Genomic DNA, 21,881 nt, shown 5'->3' on the forward strand with positions numbered 1-21,881 from the left:
GAAAGTGTCACCCTGTGTTCAGTATGGGACATGGGGAGAAGGAGCTGGGCATGGCAGAGCAACTCACTGCTTTGTGCAGGCCTTGCTCATACAACACCTGCAGCTTTTGTGTGTGTGAACAGTGACAATGGACTACACCACCAAAAACTTCAAAGAAGTGTCTTAGAGTGTTGAAGAGACAGAAACTCAGACGATGGTAAAAAAGACATAATTTTAAATTTCACACTTTCCACCCCCACCTAAAGTGTCACCAAAACTATTGTTAATTTCTGTACCTGTGCAAAGAGGTGCTGTGGTGTCTGGTGGCCCACCAAGAGCTTGTTCACTGACACAGGGGATGTAGAGGGGGATGTGTGAGAGGGTACATGTGCACACACACAGAAATAAAAATCACAGAATTTTCATCTTAAGGGTGCTGCTGCTCGTGTTCCTCGTGGTGGTGACACAGCCCTGCAAATGGCTGTGCTAGGCTACAGCAGTTCCCCCTGGGGCAGCTCTGTGGCTGATGACAATTCACTGCTCCGGCTCCCACCTCAAGTTTACATTGCAGATGTTTGCTGAAAGAGCTCTTGCCCCGAGCAGTGTGGGACACAACAGGTCCTGCACCAGCAGTCCCTGCTGAGCTCCAGCCACACTTGCTACAGCTGCCCATAAAGCCATTCAGCTGAAGAGAGAGGAAAGACAGACCAAGTATTTTATTCAAAACTTTTAAAAAGTTAATAGACAAAAACTGATAAATTATTCTCATTGCATCAATGAGAGATACGTCATAATGGTTTCCTCTTGCCCTCCACACCTTACACTACACAACAATCAGTTTGTTCCCTACCAGTCCCTGTTCCTTGAAGGTATCCTAATGTAGCAGCAGTTCATTATCAAGCCTTTAAATCCTCTTCTCCATCGGTTGTGTTCCCTGATTATGCTTCATGCAACTCTGACAGAAGTTCAGCATCTCATCAACATCCTTATTGATCAGAGAATCTGTCAAACAAGTTACTCGTGGCTGCTGTCCGACTTCTGCTTGCTGTCCTACAGTCTGTACTCTCTCCCCAAGGCAGACAATGTATGTGGTGAAATTTCCCAAGCCTCCACCTATTAACTGAACCAAGTTTCTACGTCAATTCAGGTGCCCAGCAAGCTTCAGAATGCTTCTGAGCCCTCCCCTCCCACAAGCCCAGCAGTGTCAGAGCTGTATGAAGGAGGCACGGGAACATTCTGCCCAATGCCTGTCCTATACACCTGCCCTAGACAAGCTGTCCCATGGCCACCTGCTCACCATTCTGGCAACCACAGTTTGCTCCAGTGCTGCAGGACCTCTGATCTGCAGCATCACTACCCTGAACTCAGTGGTGGTATTGCTCTACTCTGAAAGTAAGGTACCAACAACTATAAAACAATGGGAAAGAGCACTCAAAAATATGACATAAACTGAAAGCACTTTAAGAAGATTGCTGCTTTCCTTTCCTCCCATCTTACTGCTACAGTCTCATCCCTACAGCCTTCTCCAGACCGTGTTTTGGTTAAAGGCTTTACAAGACTGAAAAATATTCTTAACATCTTAAAGGACATCCTGAGGATGGTGGAACACTTAATATAAGCAGCAGTTAGTTCTAGCACCAGAGCTCTGAGGCAAATTTTTTTTACCCTCTTTCCTTTATGCTCGTAACCTCCAGGCACAGTTTACATGGGCTTTTTGGGGGCAGAGGGGAACAATGACACAATATCAACATACACACTCAACAGCTTACAAAAACTGAAGCTTTATCCCTTTGCCCTTAAGACAGCAGAATACCCTGTTTGTCACTTCTGCAGGAGCTGGAACAAGCTGGCTCTCCTTTTGTTTTAGCTGCAGCGTGATACAAGGCTGTTCCCACACCAATCGCTTTCCTGCACAAGAAAAATACCCACAGGAGCAAGCTTTGGTTAGAGAAATTCACAGCAGGGTGGGGGAAAAGTCAGTGCTCTTGCAACTGCTGAGCAGACATTCAACCTGTAATCCACAGCTCAGCTTTGAGTTTTGGGGAATACTTAAAGATGGGACATGTTCAGGCTTACAATGGTTTCTTCTCTTCTGGAGTGAAAGGCAGATATGAATATGAAGGAGGAATGGGGCTAAAGGACATTTTAAGACAGCATCACACCCCAATGTAATAAAAATCTAGTGGTACTGTAGCAGAATGTGCTAGTGCAAAGAGACTAGAGGCAGCTCCTGGACAGCCATCCATCCACTGTGCTCACTCAGGTGCGTGTGATTTTGTCTGGAGGCATGAAACCTGTGTCACCCAGTGTTCGAAGGGCCACTCTGCCGTTGGGACGTATCACCAAGTGAGTGATGCTGCCGTTGTTGAGAGACAGGCGCAGCCAACCTTCTGGGGGGAACTGCAGTGCTCTGGTGACAAAAACACATATATTAATAATTCCTGAACAGTTAAGATTAACAAGCCTTCACGGCATCACCTTATGTCCCAGATAAGGGGGGGAAGGAGGAGGAAAATCAAAATTGGTGGGCATTGTGTAGTGCATACCAGTGCCCCCAGCCAGCCTTGGAAAAAATCCTTTCCTTGTGGAAGTGCCATAAAACCACAGCATTGGTAACTGGACCGTGGCCAAGAGTGCACTTGGCTAAGCAGGGTCCAGCAGATGGGTGTGATTACTGCTGACAGGATTAGTTCAAGTGGACAGAAGGCAGCAGCTCGAATGCAGTGCCAGGAGTGCTCTGAACAGCCCCATCACAAACAGGGCAGGACATGGCCCAGGCTCCAGCACCACAACACCTGTGCAGGTGGCACAAGACAGAGCTGGCTCAGCACCCAAGGGCTGCCTCAGCAGCGACCAGGTAGATGTGGCAGTGACTGTCACACCCAATTTCAGCCATGCCCCAACAGCAGAGGCAGCAACACAGGTTCCCTCCAGTGGCCTGCAGGGGCCTAGGGAAAGAATTCACCAGAACTACTTCCCACAGGCTACATCATTCCCCTGGAAGGAAAAGTTCTTCCACAGAAACACAGCATCACAGCTGGTGTGCAGCCATTCTGAATTTCCTAACTCAAAAGCCTCAGGAGCTCCATCAATTGTATTAAAACAGTTGCAAAAAAAAACATGTTGCCTCAAACAGCTCTTGCCTCTGATACTGAGGAATAACTTGGTTTTAACTCTTATGACAGTCTTGTAGAAAGCCCAAGAGATTAAATACCAGCTACAGCCAAGCTAGATTTGAAGGAAATGTTACATGGTTCAATTGTGCTATCAGATTGCTTGGAATCAAAGGCACAGAAGAGGCATTACAATGAAGAGGAAAGCAACAGCAAAGAGAAAAAGTATGTAAGCATTTCAGAAAAAGCCTTGGCAGGAACAACATGGGTTTTTTTTAGCACAGGAAAGAATATTCTGTTTACCTGATCGATAATTTCAAGTATAGCAATTTTGAAAAGCTCTAAAGGAGCCCACAAAGCAGACAGGCTAGCATTTTTACCTAGCTCAGCTAAATAAAGCTAACTGAAACTGTATTGGTATTGATCAGATTAAAGTTTAATCACATCTGTCCTGCTCATGACAAAGTAACTTACAGACAGTGCTTTGTTGATGGGAAAGAGGAATAAAACAGACTCAGTTGACTGGATACAGAGACAGGCAAAGATCCAGAACTGGTTTCTCCTTTATGAACAAACTTGATGTTATTGGAAAAATCCACTCTCCCCTTAATCCAATACTGGATGTTACTGCAAAAACACACTAATGAAACTTGAATGTAACTCAAAAATATCCATTAGTAAAGAATTCCCAAGACTGAATCAATCTTTAAATATGTAAGCTCAAACTCATGCCACCTCAAAGAGATGCATCCAGTAATGCATCTATTTGTAATCTTTTCCAACAGGCATTACCCTCAGGTTTATGGATGCAGAAGCATATGGTAATTAAAGTAACTGTCCGGATGTACAAAAAAGGTTAAGTTTCACCGACTTAGCCATTTTTGCTTTGGAATTAGAATGAAAGTGTTCTAATTTTCAAAAGGTACCTTGATGAAGCTGCAGAAGCAGCTGCTCACAACGCAGGCATTGATTTCCAACCACTTCAAAGTACTGAAATCAACACATCTCCTCCCTCAGTGGTGCCACAAGGCAGCCCTGCTGAGTGAACCCCCCCCCCCCGAGCAGCCCCAGGTGGGCAGGGCCAGCCGTACCTGCACACGATGTAGCGGATGACGTTGGCGTGGCACACGAAGATCTCGTAGCTGTCCTCCTCCTGCTTGGCATCAGCTCTATGAATGAAGTTCCGAAAAGCAGCCTCAATCCGAGCTCCATCTTCGTAATACTGCTGAAGGCACCGAGGGCACAGTTACACACAGCTCAGAGCACTGAGCCTGCACCCCCGGGGCCTCGTCTCCTCAAGAGCTCCTGGTTACTGCGTGCACACCTGGGGCTCAACCAATGCTCAAGGACTGCAGGCTGTTTTAACTGCTCTGCACACTTACTGAGGAGGAGGAGAGAATGGGTTATCTAAGGGCTGTGGTAACAAACATCAGCTCAGACACTGCAAGTTATTGCTACTGTCCATACAGAGTACACTGAAAAAAAAACCCAAACCATAAACAAAAAAAGACTTTAAAGAAAAATTACCACAGCTTCTGGCTTCCAGTGGGAGACTGGAGGGTCCGGTTCTATAGGTGCTCCCTCTCTCAGCAGATCAGTACTGATTTTTTTAACTCCTGAAATAGTAGATACACATTCAGAAAAGAGTTGTCCACATGCCATTACAAACAGCCCCACAATCCTACAATCAATACATTTTTCAATCTTTCTTTAAGGAAGGCTTACTCTCCATCCTAAAGTCCATTTTAGTCTACACACTTCTGTCAAGGGATGTGAATCTCTCCAACAAAACTGTTTTGCCATCAGCAAGACAACTTATTCCAACTGAACAGAACAACAAGCTGTTTTCCCTGTCTGTTACACACTGAAAAAGTGTATTTGAACTTTTAAAGATAAACTGGAAACAAGCAGAATTACAGCTGTAGGTTTCTTTATAAATACAGACATTTACACAAGGCTGGGAAATGGCTAAATAACACCTCAAATTTAAGGACAAGTTTAGAATTCTACTGGAAGCAGTTTTAAGGATCAGAAGACAATGAAAAATTAAGAGAAGTCTCTTACCTGGGAGATGTTTGCTTATAATTTCAGTTGTTTCAGTTGCTCTCGTCATGGAGGAGTGGATAATCTGATCAAATTTTATTCCCAAGCTTGCCAGCCTGTGTCCTGTCAGTTCAGCCTGCTCTCGACCTTAAAAAGCACATTCATTATCTGAATTGGTGATACTCCCATTAGCACCCCATGCAAACTACCAAGAGAGTTGTCCAGCAGGCATAAAAGGTCTGCATCAATGTTGGGCTTTTTCCTTTCAAAAAACAACTGGAAAACATTTTCATCAGAGCCACTATTCAGGCCAAGCTTACTAGTTACTTGAACAATTTCAAGTCATATTTCCACATCAGTAGGAAAAAAACCTGTTTGTTTCAATTAGGAAAAAAAACACCTCAAAACCCAAAACTTATTCAGCAACTTTCACTGAAGTACTCAATATCCCTGCTAGCCCCATCCCCAGGAAGCAACAATCCCCCTCAGGCCTGACAGTGTGTTGTTGTTCGTAAAGGCAACACCAGCCTGGCACAGTTCTCAGCACGTGGGCAGCCTCAGGAAGGCTCATCCCACCTTTCAGGCAGGCAGGTGAAAAGACAACAGACAGGTTAAGTCACTTACTTAAGGCACAGGATGAGACAGGATTAACATTATGTTTTGTTACCAGTTTAAGACAGCACTTGAGGCCTGCAATTAGCATTTCACTCCTGTTTGCACACCAGTAATTGAGATGTGGGTGGGAAAAAAAGTCCACAGTAATAATTCTTCCCCCTCTGAAAACAGTGTTGGCACATATATAATCAAGGAAATGTTCACTGCTTTAAAGTACATTATTAAAAGTAATACTAATTAGCATTCGAGACCTAGTCACAGGATCAGTGAGTTAAGATTAACACAGACAAAGGTTATCCTCATTTCATGTAAGTGATTAGCAGCACTCCCAGAAACAGTGACAGCAGTAAAAGTGCAATGTACTTAATTATAGACACTCCAGCTGAAAGTCAGAGGTGTTTTCTTTTTAATAAATCAGCAGATTAAATTAAGAGAAACACAAGAAAAATCCATCTCAGTGGATGAAGTTTAAAAGCCTCAGCCCTTAGGAATTACATCAACTGGCATGAAAATTTGCTCAAGCAACCTTAAGATAATTTGGAATTTCCTTTGACAAGTTTCTTTACAACTGAGCGTGTTTAGAACTCTCTAAATCACATATTAATGTTTGGATCAAAACTGAAGAAAACAAACTAATTCATGACATCTTTCTGCCACAAAGAAATACAGAAAGTAGATTTTGGCAGCAAGATTCAGAACGGTGCTGAGTTACTGACCTGTACTCATCTGGTGAAAAATAATTTCTTCCAAATGCAAAGTATGATGCTGCTAGTGATACCTACCCAGTGGGGTCAGAGTTCTGTCTTTATCAGCCCGGCCATCCAAATTATACTGGGAATGACGGATAAGGAATATGTGCCTGGTGGCTTTTGCTTTGCAGTGATCTAAGCGAGAGGCAAGTTCTTCTTCCCCTGTTTCTTCATTCTTCTTTTTGAGGTTGATAAGAGCCAGTGGTTCACGTCTAAACAAACACATTGAAAGAGTCATTTTTAGACAGGGGAGACGAAGAGGCAGGGGAATTTTACAGATATATAGTCTTAATTCCAGACACAGCTGAAGAACTAAAACTGACAATGTAGCCACTTGTATCATGAAAATGATTCAAGCCTTTGTATGAAAAGTAAAAATAAATGCCTGCATGAAAAAAAAGTTAATGTCACGGATTAAAAGGTGACAAACTTGACATAGGTAAATTTGCCACTTAGTGCCGTCACCTGACTTAATTCTTGGGAAATAAAAGCAAAGCAATGAGCAACAGAAAAACTTGTAGGGTATAACAGTAGGGGTTTTGACAATAAATCAGGAAGGATACCCAGGAAAAGAGGAAAATACGTTGACTGACCATTAAAGAGAGAAAATATCTAAAAGGCCCTGTGATAACACCTACAAAATTTGCACTTTATCAATCTCATTTACATCAAATGACTAAAAAAATCAACCCCCCAACAACATCCTAGAAAGACTCCAACCTTCTGCAGTGCACATTGAGAATTATTTTCTGCTTAAACTAGGTCACATCAGGTCTCTCCAGTAAAACTTTTTATGTTTCAGCCTGGAGTGTTTCATTTATCCTTTCATCTTTTTCAGCACTCTCTCCCCTCATGCCACTTTAATTTCTCTTCCACTTGTCACAGTGCACACGAGCACCCTGCTCTGCACATCACCCAGACAGCTGACCCAGTTCCTCCTGAGGACACGGGGATCTTCCCCTATCTCTGCTATCACAGGTTTAGTGCTACAGATCTCCCACATCAGCACCAACTCTGCCTAAACTTTTCCCACCTTAGTCTGGGCCCATCTCTGCACAGATCCTTCACCCCATTAATACAAATCCTTTCTGTGTCATTCCACCTCAGAGTGTGTTTTATTCATATTACACCTCACTTCTTCCATTATTAAACTTGTTTATTTGATTATATTAATGAAAAATAACTTTTATTCCGTTTGGGGCACAGTAATTTGTTCACAGAAAATTGCTGCTTCCCACACCTGTTACTCACAGCAAGACTGGCTGTGCAAAGCCCTCCTGCTTCCATTTTGCTTTACTGAACACATGATTTCCATTAGACAATGAGACTCTACACATTCCTCAAGCTGTTAAAGTTCAGCAAGGCATTAAAAATGAAACAATAGTCCAATAACAAGAAGTTCTATTGCTATTTCACAAGATACTTCTGATTCACTGGAAACTATGCTGCTGGCAAGATACAATAGGAAAAAAAATCTCTAAAATCAATTGAAGCACATTTAAAGCAGCAAGGGGAATAACTCATCTGATGTCTACCATTAAGTATTCCACGTGAATGAAACTAGATCTATCTTCGAGAACTGAGCTGCACTATTCCTGTGCAAGTGGCAGAGACCAACATTCCAAGTGTAACACCCTATCAGACTAATAACAAGTTTGATATTTGCATTTGTTTGTTTCACGCTTGAAAAGCCATTGGTTGTTAAGAATATTATAGTATCTGCTCAAGACTTGAATTTCTAAACATTCCCTGCTCCCAAAGAGCAGCAGTCAGATATTCTGTGTATTTATAAGCCATTTAACAACTTTGCACATTAAGTGCTTCTGCCAACAACATCCAAAAGTCAAGATTAAGATTTCAAGCAGGCACAACCTAAGCCACAGCACACCAACTCGTAGACCACAAAGAGCTGAAAATAAATTGATCTAGGGTAATATATTCATTCCACTGCCACTGTTTGTACACTGTGACAAATGGTGATTCGCTATTCTGAGCTGCTAGGAAGTATTATCTGGCCATGTTTGGTCAGGCAATGGCGACAGCTCTGTAACTTACAGCACAATCTCTACTTCCTGGATTGGTTTAAAAAAAAATACTTGAGTCTGACAGTACTTCAGAATCTTTGACGAAAATCAACCATGTAGCAGACTCAGGAAGGCCTGGAGCTGCAGTTAAACAAGCAGCTTTAGTACCTCCCTCAGTAAAATTGTGTAACCAGCTGTAATCTTATTTAATAAAGATATTGTTTTTATTACGGGGGCGTACATAGCCCTATTTACATGAGCACTTGATCCTCTAGCCTCTCAAAAATCAAAACGACCCATTATACAATAAAAATCTGCTCGTACTTAGGTTTGGATTTACTATGATTAAACTGGAGTCTGACATAAGTCTCCCCTGGGAGATAATTCTACCAGACTGAAGCTAAACGAGCCAAAGCTCCATGCAGATATCGGCACATTCTAATTAAAGATTCAGAAAAAAACGTAATCAACCCTTGCGTGAATGTATTTCAACGCTGAAGAACGCGAGTGCCTTTCCAACGATTTAAGCCCAGGCAGCCTCATGAGCAGCAGGCCCAGCGCCGGCCCAGCACGTGAGAGCGCTCGGCATCCACCGGGGAGCTGCTAAACCCTGGTGCAGACATACAGCAACATCGAGACATGGCTAAAAAAAAAAAAAAAAAAAAAAAAAAAAAAAAAAAAAAAAAAAAAAGACACGTTTCTGCCTAGCGCTTACATTTATCACAAGCCTGAGGCTTGGCACTCTCGCTGGCTGAAAGCATCAGAATAACGGGATGTGCCCTGGGTAAGTCTCGGAGCTGTGTGAACAAACCCAGCGCTGGCACATCCCTCGGAGCACTCGGGCGCTCCAGCGTTCCCCGGGTGTTCAGCTGGATTCTGCTCTGAGCAGGTCACCACACGGAATTTCCCCGGCAAACGAGTCCTGGGTTCCTGCCTCGCCTCGGGGCTGCTCCCGCGGGGACCCGGGGACCCCTGACCCCCGAGGGGCCCAGCCCTGCTCCGAGCCGTTCCCCCGCGGGGCTCCGCAGAGGGGTCCAGGGCAGCTCCCGCCGTCCCCCAACCCCCCGGCCCCTCACCACAGCCGCGACCTCCCCCGGGCGAGGAGGCGGCCCCGCCACCGCAGCCCGGCCGCGCCCACCTGTCCCAGTTGCTGTCCCAGTAGCTGCCGGTGCTGGCGGGTCTCTCGATCCAGCCGGCTGTCGGCGGGCAGGAGGCGGTGGGCGGTAGCAGCAGCAAGCCGGGCGGCGCGGCGGAGGGCACGGCAGAGCCCCCCGGGCGCGGCTCGCTATCGCCACCACCGCGGGCCGGCTGCTTGCCCACGACGACGGCGGAGAGCAGGACGGAGCCGCCCGCCAGCCCGCAGGCGGCGAGCGCCAGGGCACGGCGGACCGACATGGCGGGGCGGCCGCGTGCCCCTCACCGGCGAGCCCGCCCCGCCTCGCCCCGCCCCGGACGGAGCGCGGTGCGGGGCAAGATTCCTCCGTGAACGGGGAGGACGGGGCTGCGCGGAGCCCACCGACCCCCCGGCCCTCACAGACCCCCGCGGGCCCGGCCCGGCACGGCCCCTCTCCCCCAGACGCGGTGCCCGCGGAGCTGCGCCCGCCGCAGGCCGGGCTCAAGGGCTGGTCCTGCCTGGCAGCTCCCAAACCGGCTCCCGCCCCAGCCAGGTCACCGTGTGGGGCTGGCAGGGGATCCCCGCCAGCCCTGCCTGGTTTAATCGCCTGATGCGGTGACCAGTCCTTCAGGGTGGAATAGACCTGTTCGTTGAGTTCAACTACTAACTCGGCACTGCCAAGTCCGTCATAAGCCCTGAGCCTTATCGTTGTGTCCAGCTGCTCCTCAGTACAACAAAGACCAAGAGGCCACAAAGATGAAGGGTCTGGAGCATCTCTTATGAGGGCAGACTGTAAGAGCTGGGCCTGTTTAGTCTGAAGAAAAGACTCTTTTTCATGGGTGCCCAGTGACGGGATAAGGACCAATAGCCTTAAACTGAAATACAAGAAGTTTTGCCTCAACACGAGGAAGAACTTGTTTACATTGAGGGTGGCAGAGCACTGGAGCAGCTGCCCAGGGAGGTCGTGGGGTCTCCTTCTGTGGACACATTCCAAACTCACCTGGATGCATTCCTGTGTCACCTGCTCTCGGTGACCCTGCTTTGGCTGGGGGATTGGACTGGATGATCTCCAGAGGTCCTTTCCAACCCCAGCGATTCTGTGATTCTGTCACACAGGAATCAATCTCGTACAGGCAGCACTGGGTCGCTGGCACTGGAAACCAGGAACCCACATTTTGGGAAATAAAAAGTGGTTACCAGCCAGGTGGATTCAGCAGAGCAGAGCAGGAGGACTCGTCCGGGCATTCCGGTCGTACCTCTTGTGCCTCTGGTCGGAACACTGCTCACCTCTTCACATGGAAACTCCCTTCAGAAGCTAGAGATCATTACCGCTCCACACATTGCTTTGTGCAGAAGAAAGACGTGGTGGAACTGGAATGTTAATTACCTCACACTGTAATGTTAATTACCTGTAGATGGCAAATGGTGCTGTTTTAACCTCACAACAGAGGCCTCAGGGAGAGAGAATCAGGACAGAGCCCCCTTTTTCTGAGCTGACATCACAAATTCATCACTGGTTTCTAGCTGTCAGATTCAGTAGTTTGCAAACGGTGACAGAACTGCTGCTGAATGTGGATCTTGGGATGCCAGCAGATTCTACAGATTCCATTATCCAGCCTTTGCTTATTTAATTACGTATTCTTACCACTCCTATACACCTGTTCAAGCTCCAGCTCCATACCCACATTCCATACACCACAAATTCTATGATACTACTCCTGTTGTTCCACTAACATACTAGCTGGGCAGACAGTTTCCAACTGCCAGATTTCAAGCAGTGTGAGTGACTCCGGAGCCACTAAGACCAGAGCCTGTCCCCTGCCGAGCACACCGAGATGTGTTCCCCTGAGCCCTGGAGTGACCAGGCTCAGCCTCCTGCGGCACTGACAGCAGGGGTACAGGGATGCTGTGCCTGCCCAAAATCAAATAGTCTTTCTGTTAAAGTTAAGCCACCTTGCAGCTTTCCCAGCGGAGTGTCTTTCCCCTGTCCACCACTCCGTGTCTCTGTCTCACACACATAAGGAGCAGAGGAGACACATCTGACTGGAGCACAAGTCCTTTGGCTCTGGGGCATTTCACAGACCAACTGTGGCTCCCAGGGGTCACATAAAATATGCTGATAAAAATCTGCTACATACCCTCCTTTATCCTTCTTGCCTGCTCATTCTCTGTATTTAAGATACTCATCTTTCTGCTTCTTCTTATATAGCTTTAAAATGTTAATTTTATTATTTTTCTTCATTTTATCTTACTATATAGGCGAGTGTGTGTATTTATACTGTGTATGTTCTTTCTTACCAAGAGCCCTGAAGAAAAAAAACCTCACATCCATTTCCTCCCGAAGTAGCATGGTCCCTTTTCCCCAGGTCTCACTCTCCCAGTCATGCAAATGCTTTCTAAATCTTTTCTTCCACAATACCTTTTCTCTTTTACCTCTAGTAATACTTATTCTCCATTATATGCTCCCACTTGTGTCCCATTTCTTCCTCTCCAGCCTTCCCTCTAACCTGAATCCCATTTGACCTCCAGCATCTCACAAAAGAAGGAAAAATCTGCACCAGACACCATCACTCACTTGGGAACAGCGACAGGCTGAAGATGGATCAGACAAATAAAACAATTCCTGATAAATCTCTCAGTGGCTTGAACTGAATTCTAAAATCATATAGTTCTGTTTGAAGTTTCAGTGCTATTTGAGGTCAGTTGCTTGCACAAGTAGCTGCCATTTGAAGTCAAAATCCCAGTAATAAACACAGGCAAGTTTCTGGAGTGCATGGCAGTGTCACCAAATGCACCAGGGCTAAGGTCTGCTCATCACCAGAAAAGTTTCAGACTGTTGTTAAGCAGTATCAAAATTGCTTCCCCAGCACAAAAAAAAAGTATTGCTGAACATCTGGGCAATCTCATTTTGCTAGAAAATGAAAATGGATAATATTGATTGTTTGCCTCAGTGCTGCATTTTGGCTGTCATTCTTCTGCACTAACACTTCACCATCAGGAATTTCCTGTGCCTGTGCTCCATTCTGCAGCTTATTTTTTCTTGGACTAGGTACTAATATACTTACACAATTTATGTTCAAAAGTCTTTTGAGATTACCTTAGATTTTCCTCAATATGATCAAAAATGTTATTTTTAATTATATTATGTTTACCACTTTTTAAAACTTGAAATTCAATTAGGTTAAAAAAAATCTCAAAAAATAATTTGTTGAAGGTTACACTATCTTGATATACAGTCCTGTGTTGCACCAATAACTACCCAGATTCTTGCTCTTTGTTCTTTTTATACGTATTTATATTGCTGCTATTGTAATCCAGTTTTATTGTGTTGTATTTCATCTGTAAGCAGAAAATCCATGTAAGAGGATAACAACCTACTGATGCCTACTAATGGAATTATTCTGTTAGAGAAAACAGTAAATGCTTGTGCTACTGATGCCCTAGGTCCAATCCTCAGGGATGATTCCCAGGGGCTTATCCCATTTCTGTGGTTTGATGCAGAGATACCTTCAAGGAGGATGCCCAAGGTTAGGGCAGCCTCTGAACTGTGCTGTGACCAGATCAAAGAAAAGAGAAGTCAGAAAGCCAGCAAAAGGGTGGCAGAAAGGTCAGCATAGGTGGGGCCCAATAAATGGTTTCCCCTGGCAGGCAGAAAAACCCTGTAGCAAAAGCAGCCCCACAGAAGCTCTCAAGGTTAAGTTCACCAGGAATACAAACAGCTCATCTCTGGATGGGGCTTGGATCAGCCCAGGGATGAGTCAGTGTTTGGATGTTTTACCATTAGCTTCAGGGAGAGCAAGGGCAGGTCTCTAGCCAACAACTGGCAAGCAAAGTTTATGAACTTTCAGGCTTTTTTTTTTTCTTTTTTTTTAAGAGAAAACAGAGTAATAAAAGAACATTTGAAACAAAGAAAATGTGGGTTTTAATAGCTTCTTCCAAGACCTCAAAAATTTTTCCTCACCATGTGTCACCTTCCCAATGTAGAAAAAAAAATGTAAATTTATTCTTGAAAGAGAAACAGAGAGAGGAAAAAAGTTAACATTATGTCATTTGAACCACATGTATTCAGACATACACTGTGGACTTACTGCTGGCCTTCTTAAAGGAAATATTGATGTCATCCTGGCCTGCTTCACACCCTGCAACATTTAAATGATACACTAAACTTTTGGGTTATAAAATGATGCTACTTAAGCTCACTTAATAATTCATATTTTTTAATGGAGCAAGAGAGAATACTGGTTTTAAGCAACTTTGGTTAGTACGATTTGATCAGTTAAAAGAAAAAAGATTTTTAAAAAGATGCTGGCTCCCTGACTGTGCCTGACTGCATTGCTGAAGGGTAACCAGGACAAATGCTGTGTTGCTTAAATACAGCACAAAATTTTGGGAGATTGTGGCATGAAAGAAACTCTACATATATATATATATATATATATTATAGCAGTGATTCACATCTTGAATTTAATCTAGATGGTGTAAATCACCTACTAGAGGATTCTTCACATTTCCTTTGACCAGAAAAAAAGAGAGAAGCTTATTTAAGATGAAAGACTTGTCCTCTTCCCCAGGCACACTCTCTATAAGCATATTTAAAAGTAGGCCTTGCCTTATCTAAAGCATACAAAGTCTTTATATCATGAATGATAAATCTATTTCTTAATTTTCCTCTCACAGTCACCATCTTTCTAATTGAACTAGATTGAAATAATTTTTTTTAGTAACAGTGGGCATCACTGTTAAACTGAAGTATCTCAAATACACCTATAATGAACTGCTCTTGTTTCCTGGGACTGAATTGCTTTCCCTACTCCTTTAGTAAGGAGTGAGTGAGACTCTTTAGTACACTGGGACTGAGAATTGAAAAAAAAAAAAAAACAGTCTCCTTGCAAGGTCTTGTACTTCTTAAATTGTCCCCAAATGGTTGAGACAGTGACAGGACAGTTCTAGGACCAAGGCCTGTCTTCTGTCTATGTGAAGATTACCTCTGACAGAAAACATAAGAGCTTCTACAGAGGACAAGACTGAAAATGTAGAAAATTCCCTCAGATGTGGGGGTGTTACCTGCCAGATCTGTGTATGCTCTAGAATCACATGGGGTGTACCTTGAATACTACAGGGCATTGGAGATTTCTGGAAATGGCTGTCACCCCATCATGTGCAGGGATTGTGTTTCCAGCCTTAGGTGTCTCTCAGTTTGTTACTGACAAGTCCTTCTCAGTACCTTTGCTTTCAGTCATCTAAAGCCCGAAGTTTTCACTCTACCAAACACATTCAGATGCAGATCAAGACACATCAGAACTGGAATTGTGAAAGACCTATTAAAAAAAGCCATTTCTGAACTAGAAAACCAGTTTTATTAACAGTCTCTGGCCCTTTCATTAAGTAAACACTTCAGTTCTGTCCCTGAAGTCCCAGTCATGAAACTAAGGGTTTATAACAGCCATACTAACACTGCATTATCTAATGTAACGCTCTAATAAATGATGATGTATCCTGCCAGAAGGGTTTAATTTGAAACAGATGGTCTAAAGAATGGAAACATAAGCAAAGTATTTCACTGTAATCATTCTCCAGGAAACAAAAAGGGATTTGATATTGTTGCCTCAAGGACCACCTGCCCCCCCCAACGTTTTTGTCTTAGATAACAGTAAACTTTGATTTTGCTAATGAAGCACAGGTGCTGCTGATAGCTCCCAACAATGAAACAACTCAGGCATTTCTCCTAATCCTGATTAGCAAGTGAGAATTTGCTTCTGCAATAGCACATGCTGCTTTTGCAAAGTTCAGCTGATCTCCCTTTGCACCATTTCCCTTTATTTTTCTGTTTTAGAAAGAAAAAGAAATAGTTGTTATGGTCTTGACAGTGTTAGCTTCTATTGCGTTTGATAGTAACTGTCATTACTGAGCATTTAATATTTAGGCACTGCAGTCTGTAAAGCCAGCACTGCATTTAGGTGCCCTTGCAAACCACTAAAAAACCTGCTCTGCAAAATTCCCTTAGCAGGAAGGAGAGTGTTCTGCCTGCAGAACCATCTGAGACACCATGACGTACATAATTACACACTTTAGGAGATTTCTAGTTCTAAGGATCCTTTTAATGCTTTACAAGAAATACAAAGGCAAAATTCTAGCTCCCTCAAATATCCTTTCCTATCTCTCTGCCAGAAGCTGTTTTAGATATTCCCTGCTTTACTTCAAAAAAAATCACCCTAGGGATGAGCTTGGCACAGGCTGTCTAAACCCTGCTGATTCTTTTTTTGGCAACAGCATTTAAATGCAGTGTTTTCACATACAGGCTGCATTGAGGATGTGTAGGCAAAACCCTGGGATGAAATAGTTTTTGGGTAAGTGATGCTAACTCCAGGTCTGGAGAGTCTAGGGGATTCTCAGCCACACAGGTGACATTCCCTGCTGGCAACAGGGCAGAAATAGCAGTGGTGGCAGTGATTTAGCCAGACGAGCTCTCCCAACACCATTCCCCCTTCAGAGAGACCAAGGCCCAGGCCAAACCAGGCACTTGCTTACACTGCACCCACCTTTAAATACATGAATAATCTTTCTGAAGGCGCTGGACTTTGCCAATATTGTGCCAGTGTTTAAAAACCCCCACACTCTGCAGAGAAATAATGACCTTTGGAGAGAACTACATTTTTGTATTTCTCAAGCTTCTTTCTGCAATGCTGAAGACTATTTCTTTCCCTTACCTCTAATGAGAAACTCAGAAACCCCCAAAGCAACCATTTACTTGAGACTTCAGGAGCTTCAGGCTGTAAAAATCCCAAGCATTGTGAGACCAATCCAAATAGCTTGGAAGTAAGAAAAGTTAATGGGATATTAAACTGTTTCAACACAGATGTGTGCTTAAATGTCTCCTACACATTAGTCACACTATCTAGTAAGCTTGGTACAAGGCCAGGAGCTAAGACATCTTAAATATAAATTGCTATTCTCCTGACTCACTGTGTGACCAGTTTTCTGTAGTAACTGGCTGAGAGCAGTGTCCTGGGTGCTGTGCAGAGTCTGTGTGAGCACGGGTTCCAGACCCTGCAGAGAGGAATTTCACACTGTGCTCACCAGATTTATACCTCTAGAGTGAATACCAGTTGAAAGGTGAATTTGTCCCAGTGACAGTATCTCTTGAAGAAAAAAAGGAGTGATACATACATCTACATGACTGCTGGAATACAGAAATAGCCTTGCCTCTGCTGACAGAACTGAGCTCTCTCCTGACGGTGTGGTTGTGAGCACTGCTTCCACATAAGAGGACTTAATGCAGTTCCTACGTCTGATCAGGATTTGTTTTTGCCTGAACACAAAATGCAAAGTCCAGGACTGAGTAAACAGAATTTAATCTCACTTATGACCTGGATCAGTCAGGTGCTCAGTCAGCACCTGAATCTTGTGGAAGTATTCCAAGCTTCCATTACTCTGAGACCTCTCCTGCAGGATAGTCCACAAACTCCCAGTCTGAATTTCATAGCTGAGAGCAGCATATAATGATGTTATTTCACCTGAGAGGTTTTTTTTGGTTTTTTAATTTTTTTCCCTCAACAATTAGAAAATCACTGAGAGTATCTTCTCATATTACAATACTCATTACTACACATGTCGTCTTTCTGTCTCATCCTCAACACTAATAAGCATAGGACCTAATTATCCACATTTATAAATAACTTTCCTCCTCCTATCTCTGTCCAACAACGTTTTGGCAGGCATCCTCAGCAGAAGATTTGAAATTATGTCCCTGCCAAAAACTATTGCTGCTGATGAATCACAGCACACACAATTGAAAGGCTGTGGTTGGTTTTATAAATATCTGAGCACACACACATATATAAAAATGTATGTGTACATTTATATGTGTGTGTGTAACAACTTGGAAATTGCTATAGGTATAGATCAGACAAAATGGCATTGTGGCTCTTTCTCTCTTCCAAATGATGTTACTGAATTTATTCCATCAAATTTCTGCTAATGTATTCATGCATTTCCTAGGGAAATGTTAAGGACCCTCAGGTGAAAATCAGCCTGCTGCACTGAGCCAGTCTGAGCAGCACATTAGTGTAAGTTATTCAAGTCACTAGTTGTAGGATTCAAGTGATGAATTTATCCTTAAGCATAGGATTAGGCAGTCATGGAGCATCCAAGGAACTCGGCCTCAAAAATCAAGTAATATCAACGCAAGCCAGGAGAGCACTGCTTTCCCAACCCATGCAGGGGATAATAACAGTAGCTAATACTAATAATAGCTTGCTAATAATAGTAGCAGAGTGTATATATCTATTTATACATATAGAATTGAATCAAAAGCAGAGAGCACACCCCAAGTCTCTAATGCCCAAAAAGGACTCTTTCCATCATTTGTGTCCCAGTGCTGAAATGCAGTCCTGCAGCATCCAGGGCTTCAGAGATACATAAACAGAAGCTGTAGAAATATCCTTAGAATACATATAATAAAAAATATTATTCTCAAAAATAAATGAAAAGACTCGTAGAGAATGATATTAAAAATGAGGGAGAAATAATCTAAATTTCTATGATATCCATCCATATGAAGGTTTTTACATGTTTAAAAAAGTGTTTTGTTCTTCAATTAAGTGGAAACAATTTTTTTTGCCTTTACACTTAAATGAAATCATGTAACTTCTGTTTACACATGGACATACCTATTTTTTCCTATTCCTTAAATCAGTGCTTTCCTGTGTTAAAATCCCAGGAATTAGTAATTTCCATCTGATTCCTGCTCCTTGAGTTAAAGACCATACTAGAAAAGGAATAATTTTGTGCACCAATAGACATTATTCCATCTTTGACAAGCTTTATGTGCTGTTAATATGGCAATGTAGACAAATGGATATGTACTTCTGTACAACACTGAAACAGACACAGAAAAAAGACAGGAATTAATAACATTTTTCACATGGCAACACAGCAGCTCAGTCCTTGCTCTCAAAAGGCTGAGTTTCCTCAGCTGCCCACGACATGTCAATGACTGTGAAACTCAGCTCTTGATGTGTTCTGTGCCTCACCAGCACATCACAGTGTCCTCCCTTTTCGAGGTCATTCCCAAGCTACAGCTATTTCTTTTACTGTATTTCTGCTCAGTCATTTTAGTTATTATTATATATATGTACAACTGCTCCAAGAAGCAGGCAGGGAAGAGCAGAACTGCTTAAGGCAATGAAGCATATGGTCTCTTGGAATGAGGGTTGTGCTGAGTGGGTAATGTACAGAGGCTTTGGATTATAGGGAAATATGCAGGGGGTCAATGGAAGGATCAAGGCAGAAATGTATTTTATCTGTTTACTAAAACAGCTTTCCAAAATCAGTGTGAAATACCAAGATTATTGTCAACAACACCCATCACAAACACCCAAAAACTTTCTTCTCAAGTACATGACCTAAGTGATGCTTTCATTTGAGGCTAAATGTGCCCCAAAAATTCCTACTTCTCCAGGATACCTATGGGAAGCATCTGCTTGACTTCAGCTGCAGAGCTGATTGCAGAGCAGTAGGGCTTGAGCATCCTACAAACACAACCCATTTGTGAGTCAAGAAGTCAGATCCCCCATCCAACATGGAGCAAAGAGGCACAGAAAGACAAACAAGGCAGCAGGAATCTGCACTGGGGTCAGGAACTGGTGCCAGGATGCCTGATGCCCATTCCTGTGCCTCACGTGCAGCCCATGTTTGGAGGAGAACATCTGGCTGGCACCTCTGTCACTGTGAGTCACAGCTCAATGCTGAGAAGCTCCCAACAACAGCAGTGCAAAAATGTGAATTCTGATGGAGGAGACTGTGGTCAACAACAGAGCAGTTTGTCTCCACTATGTCACAGTGTGGCCAAAAAATTAGTCATAACCAAGTACCACCTATTTATAACTACTTACTTCTCTGTTTTTAAGTCTGTTGTTTTAGGTATCTGTCAATGAGACAGTAAGGGTTGATCCCAAGGCCAGATGGATCCATAATATACGGGCTGCAAAAAATGGATTATGCTGTTACTCACTGAATTTACTCAGACACTGCAGTTTCCACAAGATGTGTTTTTCCTAAGAAAAAGTAGCATTGCTTGTATGTAAAAAAACCCCTCGACAATCCTTTCACCATCTGTTCCAATGACTGTACAAGAGAAAAAGCTGACAGCAAAGCTGTATTCTGCTAAACCACCTGTGCCTGTGACTAGAACCAGAATATAAAGCAATTTTATGAGCTTCCAGTCAGCTCTGACCCAAAGATCCCCATGTGCTCTGCTCCTATGTAACTGAAAGAGGATTTCAAGTTATATGAGTGTGAAACTGGCACACCAAGAGCCATCCACCTCATATCCATGGGAACAGTGAATGCAGGAGGAAACCACTGCCCAGGAACCACTCCCCTGCACATTGCATGAAAGGACAAGCCAAAAGGCAGAAGAGCCCACACTGCTGCTCCACTACTAATCCCAAATTCCTCCTTGCTGCCTGCCACTCAAAAATCCCTCCATGAAGACTATCTCTGTTCTGTGGAGTAGGGACAGAAGTTCCATTAAAAATAGAGCTGACCCCAGCATGGGATGTGTTTATGAAATTCCACTTTTCTCTTTGTGCTGTTGTGAGAAAAAAAGATGGTAAGTATTTGATTTGCTACAAGTTAGAGCCTTGAAAAAGTCCTAATGTCAATAAACTACAGCAGTGAGCAAATTCCTGTGGGTGCCACTCCCAGTGACATGTCAAGTATAACGAGGCACCATTCATCTTAAAGGAAAAACTACCACTGATTTCAGGGGAAGTAAGATTTCAGTGTGAGCTAGGCATGGCACTCATGAGCTTGATGTGTTATTGTTATTCTTAAAACAAGAATCCTCATTTTAGGTGTTCATTTGGGGTATCAAACCTTGTGATTCTGGTGGCTCAAAGCCCGACATTGAGTCCTCATGGCTGTGTGTAAAGGTAAGGTTTATTGAAGCCAAACCTAAAAGCACACTTTAGTTCCAAAACAGCAATGCTAACTAAAGGACAGTTCTTCACTTGTCTGGAAGGAGACTTTTCCACTCCAGGCATTGCCATTTCTCTGGCTACCCACACATATCCTTCCCATTATTTCTTTCAGTTACCACTGAGCTCAGTGGGAGGGTTTCACATACACAGACAATGCTCAAATAAACCCTTGAAAATCCTGCTCTTACCCCTTACTGAAAAAATAAATGGACAGTCCAAGGCCCATGGAGGGTGGACATTAAAAGGTGTGAAATATCCCTCAGAAGGCAGCACATGGCATTTATGGCTTTTACATGGCAGGTACTTCACAAAGTCTGCTGAAAGAAAGATTTTTGAATTACTAATGTTTGTAAAATAATTTTATTTCAGAAAGGGGATATTTTTTTAAATAAAAGACTTACCTGTGGTACTCTTTTTTTTCTACAATGCAACTAAACTCCTGGAAAAGCTCCTGGTCTGGCAGAATCTGCTGCCTAAGCCACATTGTGCACTTCTACCATGTAGTCTGATCCAACTGGCCCATGCCCACAAAGGCAGAAATTACTTTAATTAATGAGGAGCAGATTGACAGAGTATCTTAATACAGTCTAGAAATATTATTAAACCTCAGCATTGCCCACAGTGCTCACTGTCCATCCCAGGTCAGGGGTATTCTACATCTAATAACACATGGACAGGCTATGTCAGTGCTTTATATTCCTTGCAAACAAATGGCAAAATTACTGTCTGAAAAATCCACAGAAGGGATGGACATGTAAAAGGTGAACAGGATGGCAACACAACATAACTTGTAAAGAAAGCTGCTCTTACATATTCTCCACTTTCTCCAAGCTTCCAGCACTGCTTTGCCTTCTCTCTGAGTATCTCTTAAAATGGTGGATCTGTCTACCAGTCTTCCATGGCCTGGAACATAACCACTGGCAGAAACAGTCTTTCCAGTCTACTTTATTTGCTTACATTTTCTTAAAGTAATTTCAGTTTTGTATTTTGCTTCTGATACAACCTTTTTCTTTTTTTTCTATCAAGACAGATCAGTTCCATTTAAAATACATCAGAGAGAGACAGCTGTAACTAGTTTTACTTAACTCTATGTCCACAGTTACATATACATTATATACATAAGGCATTATATATATACATATAAATATATACACATATATATAAGGCACTGTAAAATGTACCATCACTTCTCCAGTACTGTTTTAATCTGTAAAAGTAGATCATATTTCTTCATATAATTTGAAATGTTTAAGCAAAACATT

The 21,881-nt window shown here is 43.1% G+C and overlaps 1 protein-coding gene across 2 annotated transcripts; it reads right to left on the reverse strand.

Annotated features, from left to right (window-relative positions):
- Positions 1-680: 680 nt before the first annotated feature.
- On the reverse strand, positions 681-9,973 carry PGAM5 (PGAM family member 5, mitochondrial serine/threonine protein phosphatase). 2 transcript variants are annotated; one of them, XM_014894427.2, is made up of 6 exons: positions 9,662-9,973; positions 6,533-6,711; positions 5,157-5,282; positions 4,620-4,708; positions 4,184-4,317; positions 681-2,389 (listed from the first exon to the last, which is right to left on the reverse strand). In XM_014894427.2, the coding sequence occupies exons 1-6, from the start codon at positions 9,916-9,918 to the stop codon at positions 2,239-2,241; spliced, it is 936 nt and encodes a 311-aa protein (XP_014749913.1). In that variant the 5' UTR covers positions 9,919-9,973; the 3' UTR covers positions 681-2,238. The 2 variants fall into 2 exon arrangements, with proteins under 2 accessions (XP_014749913.1, XP_088032238.1); XM_088176112.1 differs by having other exon boundaries at positions 4,184-4,314; positions 9,662-9,968.
- Between the last annotated feature and the right edge of the window lie 11,908 nt (positions 9,974-21,881).

Source organism: Sturnus vulgaris, chromosome 19 (assembly GCF_052056855.1).
Source record: "Sturnus vulgaris isolate bStuVul1 chromosome 19, bStuVul1.hap1, whole genome shotgun sequence".
Classification (NCBI taxonomy): Eukaryota; Metazoa; Chordata; class Aves; order Passeriformes; family Sturnidae; genus Sturnus; species Sturnus vulgaris.

What these genes read in the sequence shown, in the direction of transcription:
- PGAM5 (XM_014894427.2), bottom strand. Translation starts at nt 9,918, where the DNA reads ATGTCGGTCCGCCGTGCCCTGGCGCTCGCCGCCTGCGGGCTGGCGGGC. An exon ending in TATAAGCAAACATCTCCCAG is followed by an intron (nt 4,709 to 5,156) that starts GTAAGAGACTTC and finishes CTACTATTTCAG; the next exon opens with GAGTTAAAAAAATCAGTACT. An exon ending in ACTGGAAGCCAGAAGCTGTG is followed by an intron (nt 4,318 to 4,619) that starts GTAATTTTTCTT and finishes CGGTGCCTTCAG; the next exon opens with CAGTATTACGAAGATGGAGC.